At 40.2% G+C, this 13,634-nt stretch overlaps 1 protein-coding gene across 1 annotated transcript in view; it reads left to right on the plus strand.

Annotated features, from left to right (window-relative positions):
- The window catches only part of dffb (DNA fragmentation factor, beta polypeptide (caspase-activated DNase)), a 33,555-nt gene that overhangs the window by 15,226 nt on the left and 4,695 nt on the right, over window positions 1-13,634 (plus strand). The window contains exons 4-6 of the mRNA XM_034171462.1: window positions 4,701-4,886; window positions 10,104-10,183; window positions 13,410-13,583. Of these exons, the coding sequence (XP_034027353.1) occupies window positions 4,701-4,886; window positions 10,104-10,183; window positions 13,410-13,583 (440 nt within the window). The remainder of the gene's footprint in view (window positions 1-4,700; window positions 4,887-10,103; window positions 10,184-13,409; window positions 13,584-13,634) is intronic.

A 13,634-nucleotide genomic window follows, 5' to 3' on the forward strand; every position in this document is an offset into this window, starting at 1 on the left:
TATGGTTTGATTTAAAAACCAAACTAATTCCGAACAGCTTATTGATATCGTCAACTCTGTCATTTTTACAAAGTGAAAATATCACACATATCTTTTAGTTTTAAAATAATGCACTAATTCTGAAGGTTTGAGCATTAACACTCACAGATGCCAAAAGGCGTTATGAGAAAATGAGCCTTCTCGTCACTGGTTGTTGGTTTATTTATTTGTAAAAAACCAACACACAAGTTACTGTTAACGTGTGTGTTGGTTTTTACAAATAAATGTGTATTTGTAAATGTGTAATTTTTTTTCATTCTGAAATTAGCGTGACCAGTAGTGGCACAGTTGGTTGCAATGTTTCTGTGAAGGCTCTCAGTTGTCCAGGTGGTTTCCATAGTAGAGAAGTTTGAATCTTCGACTGGACTGGGTTGCATGAGGCCCTGGCACTGGTACATAATCTGGAAACGACTGCTAAGAAGAACTTTATAAACCACTTAAGATTTAATCTGAGATGCAGAGAAAACATTCCTAAATGCATGAAGCAAAAGGCACTAGAAGCAGAATCCTTAGGAGGATTTTGGGTCTTAGAATTAGAAGGCTACATTATAAAATATTAGACCTCTAAAATGATCTTGATAGTCTTCACAAAATGTTAGAAACTTTAGTGTGGGAAGAGGCCCATAATAAGATCACAAAGTTCATAGTTAAAATTCAAATGTCTGAGCATTTAAAAAGTAAGGAGTGGCAAATCAAGAAGTTTCACAACCTTTTAGTGCAGAAAAGGCTTACTTTCACGAGCAGTGGGTGTAGTTATAAAGATACACCCAGACAAATTAGTGAGAACAGGGAAAATTGGATAAACAATCTCTCTGACAGGGTTCTTACACAGACAGAAAAGGATGTGCTCGCAAAAGGACTAAATTTCTCAGTGACCCCTAAATATATACTGACAGTAGATTACATCACTGCAGTAGAGTCAGCCATTAAACATAACAGTCTGTCAGAGTCAGAAGCTGGGGACCTCTGGATAAGAGTCACAGCAGTGCTGACAGTACTAAGACTCCTCAGTCCAAACATCACAGGAGAAACTGGAAAGCATTGTCAGCACTGCAGAAGGACCAAAGTATCCTTATCCTGCTAGCAGATAAAGGCAGATGCACGGTGTTCCTGAACACATCGGACTACAAGGCCAAGGTCAACAACTTGCTCAGTGACTCCAATACGTACGAGCGTCTGAAGAGAGACCCCACAAGCGGCTATAAGAAGAAAATCATTAACTACCTCCAAAACCTGGAGAAAGAGGGACTCATCGACAGGCAGGCGTACTACAGACTGTACCCTGGGACGCCACTCCATGCATCTATGGGCTGCCCAACAACCACAAACAGGACGTGCCTCTCAGGCCTATTGTATGCAGCACAGCTTCATCACTTACAATTTGGCCAAGCACCTCAAGTGGATTTTGGCTTCTCTAGTGGGTAACTCAGACCACCATGTGGAGAACAAGATTTTGTGAACAAGATCCAGGACCTTCAGCTGGAGGCAGATGAAACTATGGTGTCATTCGATGTGACATCGTTGTTCACCAGCATCCCCACTGCTGAGGCTGTCACAGCTGTGAGGCAGAGGTTGCTGGAGGATGCGTCTCTACTTGAAAGGACCAAACGTACACCAGACCACATCTGCCAACTTTTGAAGATCTGTCTTAACACCATGTATTTCCAGTTTAGGGTGAATTACTACAGGCAGATCCATTGTTGTGCGATGGGGTCTCCGGTATCCCCCATTGTGGCCAATCTGTACATGGACCTAGTGGAGAAGAGAGCCTTGGCGTCGTTCACGGGCATCTCTCCCAGTCACTGGTTCAGATATGTCGATGACACATGGGTTAAAATCAAGCAACAGGAAGTAGAGGCCTTTACAGAGCACATCAACTCGGTGGACTCCAATATCAAGTTCACACGTGAGGATGCCAGAAACAACCATTTAGCCTTCTTGGACTCTGATGTCACAGGCAGTTCCAGACAGAGGTTTACAGAAAACCCGCTTACACTGACCAATATCTGCTCTTTGGCTCAAAGAACCCCCTTGAACACAAGCTCGGAGTGATCAGGACTCTTCAACACAGAGCCCTACAGGTGCCCACAACTACAGAGGGAAGGGCTAAAGAACAACAACATGTCCAGAAAGCCCTCACAGTATGTGGGTACCCACATTGGTCCCTGGATAAAGTGCAAAAGTCCCAAAGAACAAAAAGACCAGACAGACAGGAGACGGAGCCAAGAAGAAGAGGAGGGTCTCTCTCTTATTTAGCAGGAGTAGGGGAAAAACTATAGAGGATCTTCAGACAGCACAAAATCCCAGTTTACTTTAAACCTGTTAACACCTTGAGACAGAAATTAGTTCACCCTAAGGACAGGATCCCTAGTTACAAACAGAGCAATGTAGTGTATTCTATCAGATGTTAGGAAAACTGTAACGAACACTGCATACGTGAGACTAAGCAGCAATTGCACAAAAGGCTATACCAGCACCGCAGAGAGGGCACCAGTGGACCTCAGTCTGCAGTTCATCTCCACCATAGAGACACTAACCACACGTTTGAGGACAAGGAAGTTAAAATCTTAGCCAGAGAAAAGAAATGGTTTGAGAGGGGAGTGAAGGAAGCATTGTATGCGAAATAGCTGAAACCCAGCCTTAACCGGGGAGGGGGTCTGAGACACGCTTTGCCCCCTGTTTACAATGGGGTACTCGGGTCAAAGCAGTTTCATATGGGGTTAAAATTGTGTCATTAATATTTGTAAATGCACACAGGGTGATCTACAAATAATCATTGATTTGCAAATGTGTTCAGATATCCACAAATGCAAATTTCATATTTGTAACTTGTAAATTGGTGTTTGCAAATAATGTTGTATTTGCAAATATAAAACTTAATTTGTAAAAAAAAAAAAAGTTACATTTGTAAAACTGGAAATTGTGTTTGTGAATTGAGTTTCAGCATTTGTGGATCACCAATTACACGCATTTATCGCTTTCCTCTGTGACGTAATTTTGAGACATTCTTTATGCAAAATCCACACAGATCCACAAACAAATGCCTACTGATTTGCAAATACACACTCACGCACACTGGATATCCACTAGATGGCAGTGTGGTTCCATTCATTGATGTGGCAAGCTGAAACTATATGCACCCGGATGAGAGAAGACCAACATGATGACGGGTGTTTTACCAGAGCCTGATGCTAGCTAGGTGGCTCTGGTAAAACACCCGTCATCATTTTATACAACAACACTTCATAATTTTAAAAAATAATTGACCTTGCAGACAATATCACCACATACATACCCATCCATCAGACGCCTCCATTACGGTAATGTGAAATGATTTATTCTGAAATGTCGGCCTTCTCTCATCTGGGAGCATATAGTTTCAGCTTGCCACATCAAAGAATGGAACCACACTGCCATCTAGTGGATATCCAGTATGCATTAGTGTGTATTTGCGAATCAGTAGGCATTTGTTTGTGGATCTGTGTGGATTTCGCAAAAAGAATGTCTCAAAATTACGTCACAGAGGAAAGCGATGAATGCGTGTAATTGGTGATCCACAAATGCTGAAACTCAATTCACAAATACAATTTCCAGTTTTACAAATGTAATTTTTTTTTTTTTACAAATTAAGTTTTATATTTGCAAATAAACATTATTTGAAAAGACCAATTTACAAGTTACAAATATGAAATTTGCATTTGTGGATATCTGAACACATTTGCAAATCAATGATTATTTGTAGATCACCCTGCGTGCATTTATAAATATTAATGAGACAATTTTAACCCCATAGTTTTAGTCTTTTGTTCATGGTAATGAGTCATTCACGTCATCAGGAGAGGCGTCATTCCCATCTTTAGGAGGGACAGCTGCCCGGTCATTAGGAGGGTGCTAACTAGAGCACAGTAGGTGCTAATTAGAGCAATTGTTAGTCACTAGCCAATAGCAGTCTGCCTCTCGATAGGAGGGGTCTGGTTAGGTTTAAAACTCCAGCTTTTGCTGGCTTCTGTTATTCTTCTCTCCAAGAGTCAAGACACAAATCAGACTCTGTCAAGAAAATCGCTTCTGCGATTAGAAGCGAAATGTCCTCGCGTCAAGCAACCCAGTCCAGTCGAAGACTCTACTATTTTTCAGTGTGTTGATCTGATGCACAAATGAAGCACTGCAGGTTATGTGGATAATGTTCGGTGAGAACTTAATGGCCCATGGTTTTGATTAATGATAATAGTAGGTTATATGTCTCAAAAGAATCTCAGTTGTGTTTTAATTATGATTCCTGTCTTCATGATGCCTCACTTTGGTCTTGGTTACAATATTTATATTGTAAATATAAATATTTACAATATTTATCAACACTTTGTCAACACAGTAGCCTATAGTACAACAGACACAAAGGTGGATGCTGTACTTTGCCGCCTGTTTTGTTTAATGTTCTACAGCTAGTGTTAAATGTCAAACTTTCAAATTAATACATTCTGTGCAGAATATAATATGATGTTCCAGACTTTCTTTCAGAACATCCAACACTTACTCACTCTGTGTTCCTGCTGAAAATCACGGTGGCCCCGTGTTTAAAAACCAAGGTGGAATAGTCTAACACGATCGGTCTTCTGCTGACTTGAGCGAAGATAAACAAACAACTGTTTTATTTCTGCTTTTAGCTCTGTGTGACATTGGTCAGTTGCTGAGCACAGACCGCCATGCTGATGACCTCATCAAAGCTGCCAAGGGGCTTCTGTCAGATGAAAAGTCTCCTAAAAGGCGCAAACTGCTGTGTGACCTGCTGCTGAACCTGGAGGACAAATCTGAGCTGGAGAACAGAGACGAGGATGAAGGCTGGTTCAGCGGTATGAAGTACCATCTGCTTTTTGTGTTTGGAGTCTCGACTCACTGACTGGCCAAAGAATTCATCTTATTACACCTGAGTCCATATGGACATAGACCTTCTCTTGTTGCATATGACAGTATATACTGAATATGTGCTTTGGGTGTGTAACTGCAGCTACATCAGGTAAAGGAATATACTGCTAAGATAAGAAAATGTCTCAACATGTTCATCACTTTCACTTCGTACACCTCTGTTGTATGCAGGAAGAATACATCTAGGCAGGATTCTGACTTGGTGTATTAGTTAAGCAGATACACCAAATCTGCGGTTTCTCTCATGCTGAGCAAGATTACTGTTGAAATAACACATTATCAGTCGGGTGAAACTAACCAGTCTCACGATGGTCTAACCAGGAAGTCTTTGCTTTAATATGTACAAATAATATTCTGATCTAATTAAGACCATATTTTGTTTAGGTCACTGCCATGTAAACAGCATTTTCTGATTACCTGAACCTGTATGAGGTCATAATTAGAGTAAGCAATAATCAAATTTTCTAATTAAGACGTGGAGTTTTCCAAACTTACTCTGATTATTCAACTGCATTGTAGACATACCATGTAGTACACTTCCTATTTCCTGTTACAACCCCAAATCAGAAAAATTTGGGATGGTGGGGAATATACAAAAAAAAAAAACAACAACCTACAGTGATTCTTGTATTTACTTTGACTTCTGTTTCATTGCAAACAGTATGAACCGAAGATATGTCGTGTTTTGTGTCGTCATTTTCATTTGTTACTATACATCCATTCTTGCATTTAAGGCCTGCAACACATTCCAAAAAAAGTTGGGATCAATCAATCAATCAATCAATTTTTTTATATAGCGCCAAATCACAACAAACAGTTGCCCCAAGGCGCTTTATATTGTAAGGCAAGGCCATACAATAATTATGTAAAACCCCAACGGTCAAAACGACCCCCTGTGAGCAAGCACTTGGCTACAGTGGGAAGGAAAAACTCCCTTTTAACAGGAAGAAACCTCCAGCAGAACCAGGCTCAGGGAGGGGCAGTCTTCTGCTGGGACTGGTTGGGGCTGAGGGAGAGAACCAGGAAAAAGACATGCTGTGGAGGGGAGCAGAGATCGATTACTAATGATTAAATGCAGAGTGGTGCATACAGAGCAAAAAGAGAAAGAAACAGTGCATCATGGGAACCCCCCAGCAGTCTACGTCTATAGCAGCATAACTAAGGGATGGTTCAGGGTCACCTGATCCAGCCCTAACTATAAGCTTTAGCAAAAAGGAAAGTTTTAAGCCTAATCTTAAAAGTAGAGAGGGTGTCTGTCTCCCTGATCTGAATTGGGAGCTGGTTCCACAGGAGAGGAGCCTGAAAGCTGAAGGCTCTGCCTCCCATTCTACTCTTACAAACCCTAGGAACTACAAGTAAGCCTGCAGTCTGAGAGCGAAGCGCTCTATTGGGGTGATATGGTACTACGAGGTCCCTAAGATAAGATGGGACCTGATTATTCAAAACCTTATAAGTAAGAAGAAGAATTTTAAATTCTATTCTAGAATTAACAGGAAGCCAATGAAGAGAGGCCAATATGGGTGAGATATGCTCTCTCCTTCTAGTCCCCGTCAGTACTGTAGCTGCAGCATTTTGAATTAACTGAAGGCTTTTTAGGGAACTTTTAGGACAACCTGATAATAATGAATTACAATAGTCCAGCCTAGAGGAAATAAATGCATGAATTAGTTTTTCAGCATCACTCTGAGACAAGACCTTTCTGATTTTAGAGATATTGCGTAAATGCAAAAAAGCAGTCCTACATATTTGTTTAATATGCGCTTTGAATGACATATCCTGATCAAAAATGACTCCAAGATTTCTCACAGTATTACTAGAGGTCAGGGTAATGCCATCCACAGTAAGGATCTGGTTAGACACCATGTTTCTAAGATTTGTGGGGCCAAGTACAATAACTTCAGTTTTATCTGAGTTTAAAAGCAGGAAATTAGAGGTCATCCATGTCTTTATGTCTGTAAGACAATCCTGCAGTTTAGCTAATTGGTGTGTGTCCTCTGGCTTCATGGATAGATAAAGCTGGGTATCATCTGCGTAACAATGAAAATTTAAGCAATACCGTCTAATAATACTGCCTAAGGGAAGCATGTATAAAGTGAATAAAATTGGTCCTAGCACAGAACCATGTGGAACTCCATAATTAACTTTAGTCTGTGAAGAAGATTCCCCATTTACATGAACAAATTGTAATCTATTAGACAAATATGATTCAAACCACCGCAGCGCAGTGCCTTTAATACCTATGGCATGCTCTAATCTCTGTAATAAAATTTTATGGTCAACAGTATCAAAAGCAGCACTGAGGTCTAACAGAACAAGCACAGAGATGAGTCCACTGTCCGAGGCCATAAGAAGATCATTTGTAACCTTCACTAATGCTGTTTCTGTACTATGATGAATTCTAAAACCTGACTGAAACTCTTCAAATAGACCATTCCTCTGCAGATGATCAGTTAGCTGTTTTACAACTACCCTTTCAAGAATTTTTGAGAGAAAAGGAAGGTTGGAGATTGGCCTATAATTAGCTAAGATAGCTGGGTCAAGTGATGGCTTTTTAAGTAATGGTTTAATTACTGCCACCTTAAAAGCCTGTGGTACATAGCCAACTAACAAAGATAGATTGATCATATTTAAGATCGAAGCATTAAATAATGGTAGGGCTTCCTTGAGCAGCCTGGTAGGAATGGGGTCTAATAAACATGTTGATGGTTTGGATGAAGTAACTAATGAAAATAACTCAGAACAATCGGAGAGAAAGAGTCTAACCAAATACAGGCATCACTGAAAGCAGCCAAAGATAACGATACGTCTTTGGGATGGTTATGAGTAATTTTTTCTCTAATAGTTAAAATTTTGTTAGCAAAGAAAGTCATGAAGTCATTGCTAGTTAAAGTTAATGGAATACTCAGCTCAATAGAGCTCTGACTCTTTGTCAGCCTGGCTACAGTGCTGAAAAGAAACCTGGGGTTGTTCTTATTTTCTTCAATTAGTGATGAGTAGAAAGATGTCCTAGCTTTACGGAGGGCTTTTTTATAGAGCAACAGAGTCTTTTTCCAGGCTAAGTGAAGATCTTCTAAATTAGTGAGACGCCATTTCCTCTCCAACTTACGGGTTATCTGCTTTAAGCTACGAGTTTGTGAGTTATACCACGGAGTCAGGCACTTCTGATTTAAAGCTCTCTTTTTTAGAGGAGCTACAGCATCCAAAGTTGTCTTCAATGAGGATGTAAAACTATTGACGAGATACTCTATCTCACTTACAGAGTTTAGGTAGCTAGTCTGCACTGTGTTGGTATATGGCATTAGAGAACATAAAGAAGGAATCATATCCTTAAACCTAGTTACAGCGCTTTCTGAAAGACTTCTAGTGTAATGAAACTTATTCCCCACTGCTGGGTAGTCCATCAGAGTAAATGTAAATGTTATTAAGAAATGATCAGACAGAAGGGAGTTTTCAGGGAATACTGTTAAGTCTTCTATTTCCATACCATAAGTCAGAACAAGATCTAAGATATGATTAAAGTGGTGGGTGGACTCATTTACTTTTTGAGCAAAGCCAATAGAGTCTAATAATAGATTAAATGCAGTGTTGAGGCTGTCATTCTCAGCATCTGTGTGGATGTTAAAATCGCCCACTATAATTATCTTATCTGAGCTAAGCACTAAGTCAGACAAAAGGTCTGAAAATTCACAGAGAAACTCACAGTAACGACCAGGTGGACGATAGATAATAACAAATAAAACTGTTTTTTGGGACTTCCAATTTGGATGGACAAGACTAAGAGTCAAGCTTTCAAATGAATTAAAGCTCTGTCTGGGTTTTTGATTAATTAATAAGCTGGAATGGAAGATTGCTGCTAATCCTCCGCCCCGGCCCGTGCTACGAGCATTCTGACAGTTAGTGTGACTCGGGGGTGTTGACTCATTTAAACTAACATATTCATCCTGCTGTAACCAGGTTTCTGTAAGGCAGAATAAATCAATATGTTGATCAATTATTATATCATTTACCAACAGGGACTTAGAAGAGAGAGACCTAATGTTTAATAGACCACATTTAACTGTTTTGGGATGGGGGCAAGTTGGGGCTAATAAGTGAGGTAAAGAAAATAACAATGTTATTTCAGACAGATGAAGTAGGCGGTTATAATCATGATTTTGTACAAAAGCAGTATCCATGAAAAGCTGAATCTTTGAGGAGGAAAGATGGGAAGAGAATCTCCACTTTGTCAACAAATGTGCTAGCAAATTATTGAAATGTTTTAAATCAACCATTCAGATGGAGTAGGTTTTCAAAGAAAGACTGGAAGATATTTGCGTATTTATCCCTCTAGAGTACATAATATCATTCAACGATTAAGCCGAAGCTGAACACCCCTGATGTCTGAACCCTCCGACAGCACTGCATCAAGAATAGTCATTCATCAGTAGTTGATATAACCACAAGAGCAAGGGATTACTGTTATCCAAAATCCAGGGTCTGTCATGATAGGAGATTGTGTCAGTGTCCTTGGCAAAGGTAACTTTCATTTCTGGGATGGCAGCATTAATGCAGAAAAGTACTTTGAGGTTTTACAGCAACATATGCTGCCTTCAAGAAGACATCTTTTTGAAGAAAATCCGTGGCAAAACCACATTCTGCACACACTGCAAAGACATGGCTGCATAAGATGGGTATGGGTATAGATAGGACTGGTCTGTCTACAGTCCTAACCTGTCCCAAGTAGAGAATGTGTGGAGATTTTGAAATGGAAAATGCAACAACAATGACCCTGTACTGTCGCACCCCTAGAGATGTGTATGCCAAATCATTCTTTAAGTGTTGTGAGAAGGCATGACAACACATGATAAAAGTGGCGAATGCTTTAGCATCCCAACCTTTTTGGAAAGTGTTGCAGGCCTGAAAAGCAGGATTGGATGTATTTTTTTTTTTTTGTGTGTTTTTTTTTTTTTTTTTTTTTTTGCCTTTTCCATATCATCCTAATGTTTTCTCATTTTGAGTTGTAAAAGTCCTTAATCGCATTGTTCCTTTTGAACATCTTCAGAAGTCTAAAGACTTTTGTCTTCCATGCACCCCATGTTACTGATAGGGATGAATGTGACATTAAAAAAGCATGTAATTAAGGTGTAAGTTCATTTTAATTTCAGGTGTTGATGCTCGTTTCAAGACAAAGGCTGCCTACATGAAGTTCAACTGTGAAAGCAGGATACGAAGCTACATGAAAGAGGTGAGACCAAAATCCTAGTCATCTGTCAGTAATCCTCAGTGGAATGTATACAACATTCTTTTCTGGGAGAGGGGGTTCATATCCTCAGAAGTGTTGCTAGTCATTTGTTCTTACTCCACTGATCACAATAGTCTTGGAATTTCAAACTGACATACAATGTTCTTGGGGCTTTATCCAAAAATATCATTTCTAGTCTTCATCGTCATTCCCGTTGTCATCATTTTGTACCATAGCCACAGTGTTTGGACTGTTATTGCAGCTGCATATCTCTGTGCATTTCAGGCCACCAAGTAGACATGGACATTTTCTACCATCAATGCAGTTGGCCTGCTTCCAGTTACAGTACAAGTGGGTCAAATCCCATATTTCCTTGGGAGCTGATTCCTTCTGATTTGTCACACACTGCAGATTTTCATCTGATTTAACCCAACCGTATGCTGTGCGATCTCTCATTCTTGGCTTTGCAATGTGACTACGGCACTGGAACTTTGCTCTAAGAGATGCAGTCTAAATGCATCATCAGTTGGAGGGAGGGATGACACTGGTTTGTCAGTTGTGGATGCTAATATGAAGCGCAATTCCTCAAGAGTAGCATACGATCTGCCATTGCAAACCTTCCCGTACATCAAAAGGAGGAGCTCCGTAGTAGCATCAAGTCCCTCATCGTCTGGACAATGGAATTCTGTCAGTCCGTCAAGAGCATCTTTGTGTTTTTGGAGGATGGGGTATGCTGTTTTCTTCCCAAGTCTGAAAAAGCCACTGGTGGAATCGCAGCCAGTCAGGGCATACACAGCAGGTAGAATGCAACACCGATCCATTCCAGTTGCCTCAGCAATTTTCGATACTGGAATGAACCGTTCCCTGGTGATAAACTTTCCTGAGTGGACGGCATGCATGTATACATCTTTGCTCAGTTGACCTCTACTTTTGTAGTACAACAAAAGGACTAAGACATCTGTATCGTCACATCTGACAATGGTGCGAGGAAAGGTCGATAAATGAGTAGCATGCAATATCATCCTGGTATCTGCCTCATCATGGTTGGAAAACAGCCTCCAGATCTCTTGTTCGTTGACTTGAAATCTCTCTCTCAAGTTCGCGATTAGGATATCCTCCAGCAGTGACAAGTGTTTGTTCCTTAGGAATTCTGTCTGGTGCATGCTCTTCGATGTACTTGCTCAGGAAATAAATAAAGGCTGACTTGTTTTGTCCTGACATGAGAAATTGCCTGGAGTTGGGGATTTGTCCGTTTCCAATAATCTTGTGAGAGGGTCCATCAGCACCTATGTCACCATGTCATTGACGCTGATTGCCTTTGATACTTCAACTCACATCATACCTATCAAATACAAGGGTCACTATCTCAATATCAAGATCTGGGTTCCTGTATAATCTAGACAGCTTCTTGAGTACAATTTCACCGAGGTCATCAAAGGTTTTGAATTGCGATTCATTCACACCTTGGATGAAGCACATGCCAGCAGTGATGTAAGCTGTTGGGATATGGATGTTGGATTTCAATTCAGTTTCTTGTGGACAGTTCTTTTCTAACTTATCAGCTAGATCAGACTTGATGGCCTTTCTCATGGTTTCATCATCATGGAACAATGCAGGCGGAACTGGGGTCAACTCGTATGACAAAACCATTCTCATATCAATGCCACGGTGCTTCGCAGCAGAGAGCAAGCGACAGAATAGTACTTCTGGGTCAAGAACCATTTTCCTTTCTTTGTCAAATGACAGGGCCTTCTTCATGCTTGCAAAGGTTGGCACAGTAGATTTGGGAATAGCATCCCAAAAGCTCTTGACCTCTCCATCGATTAGCCGTACAGCAAGGAAGTTGTTGACGATCGTCTTTCCTTCTTCTGCAATGGATGTCAGAGATTCCTCAATAGCTTTAGTCGCAATCTGCCCGGTCATAATGTTAACAAGCTCTTTTGGGATACTTTCCAAGTCAAATGGGTCCTGACAATGATCCTTTACATAATCTTTTATGCTGGTGACATCTGCCTTGTCCCTTGCAACCCTTGCCGGATCAAGCTCCTCATGTAGTTTCCCTTCTGACTTGTTCCCAAAGAGTTGCTCGAAGGCCTCAGCCTTGCATTGGCTAATGATTTGTCATTCATATTATTTTATTTTATTGTTTTGTGGATCATGGGATAATTTCATCGCATACAGACTGAGATGTTATGAGCAGATGAGGGACTCTGGGAATCTTTTAACTTGCAGCGTAAAGTGGCTCGTTAAGAGCAAAGACTCGAGACATCAGCTGCAATAACGGATTAGAGCTGGCGCTGTAACCTGGCACCAAACTCCCGTGTGACAAATGGACTTTTCTTTAGCCAAGACAGAAGGAATTAAATTATTTTCGGATGTCGTTTTGTAAAGATGGATAAGTTTTCAGATGATCTCACTGAAAAGGACAGATAAGATTATATTATTTACTCTTTGTGTGAATGGTTTCAATATTTAATAATAACGTATTACGCTACTAAAGTACAGTACATTAACTGTATTCAAGAAGGACAAAATATTTATTTTAATAACTGATATTTTCAGTCCCTTGTCATTTTTCAGATTTGAAATGTATGTAATAATAAATAAATGAATAAAAAATCCACACTTCCTCATCACATTTTCTGATGTCAAGGACAGTAAAACTTTTAGAATTTTTTTTAATCAGTTGAGTATGACCACAGAGCTGGGAAAAAATATCATCTCCTGCATGCCGAAATCACCTGCAGTATTTATTTATTTTATAATCACCATTCTGTGTTCTGAACTCTGCCAATATTGTCACTGTTGTCAGACTGAAGGTTTTCCTCCAAGGTTTAGTCTCCCTCATTGTGGTCTAAATAAGGCTCAAAACCATAAGGCTGTATCCCCCACAGCTTCTTCAGAATCACCTTCAGACTGGACTTTAAAAAAAAAAAATGCTCCACTAGAAAAAATTGTCCAAAAACAGCTTGACCTCTGCTGTGTTTACAATTGATTTGGGCTTGAATCATCAGGTCCTGTTCTGGTGTTGACGTAGCAACAGTATGGCCACGGCTGAGGGCTGAAATAGAGCGCAGGCTTCAGACAGCTATTGTTTATCCTTCACCTGCGCAGTTATCATGGATTTTTATTGTTAAGGATTTTTTAAAATATCAACATTTCATCATTTTTAGTGATTATTTGTGCATGTTTTGGTGTCACCTACACTTTAATTTCTGTCTGTTTTCAGGTGGAAGATGCAAAGAAAAGCATCCAGAAAACTAAAGTTGAGGCAGAGTTTCGCAAAACATCCAAGTGTCTGACAGACATGCTGAAGTCTGCGAAGTACAACAGCTGTTACTTTGACCGCACCGAACAGAAACCGAAGCGTCTCTGTACTCAGGAGGGATGGTTCACCTGCCAGGTACTACAGCAAGAACCGGAGCAGGCAGAAAAACAGACCCCTGTCCTTACT

Source organism: Thalassophryne amazonica, chromosome 6, assembly GCF_902500255.1.
Source record: "Thalassophryne amazonica chromosome 6, fThaAma1.1, whole genome shotgun sequence".
Taxonomy (NCBI): Eukaryota; Metazoa; Chordata; class Actinopteri; order Batrachoidiformes; family Batrachoididae; genus Thalassophryne; species Thalassophryne amazonica.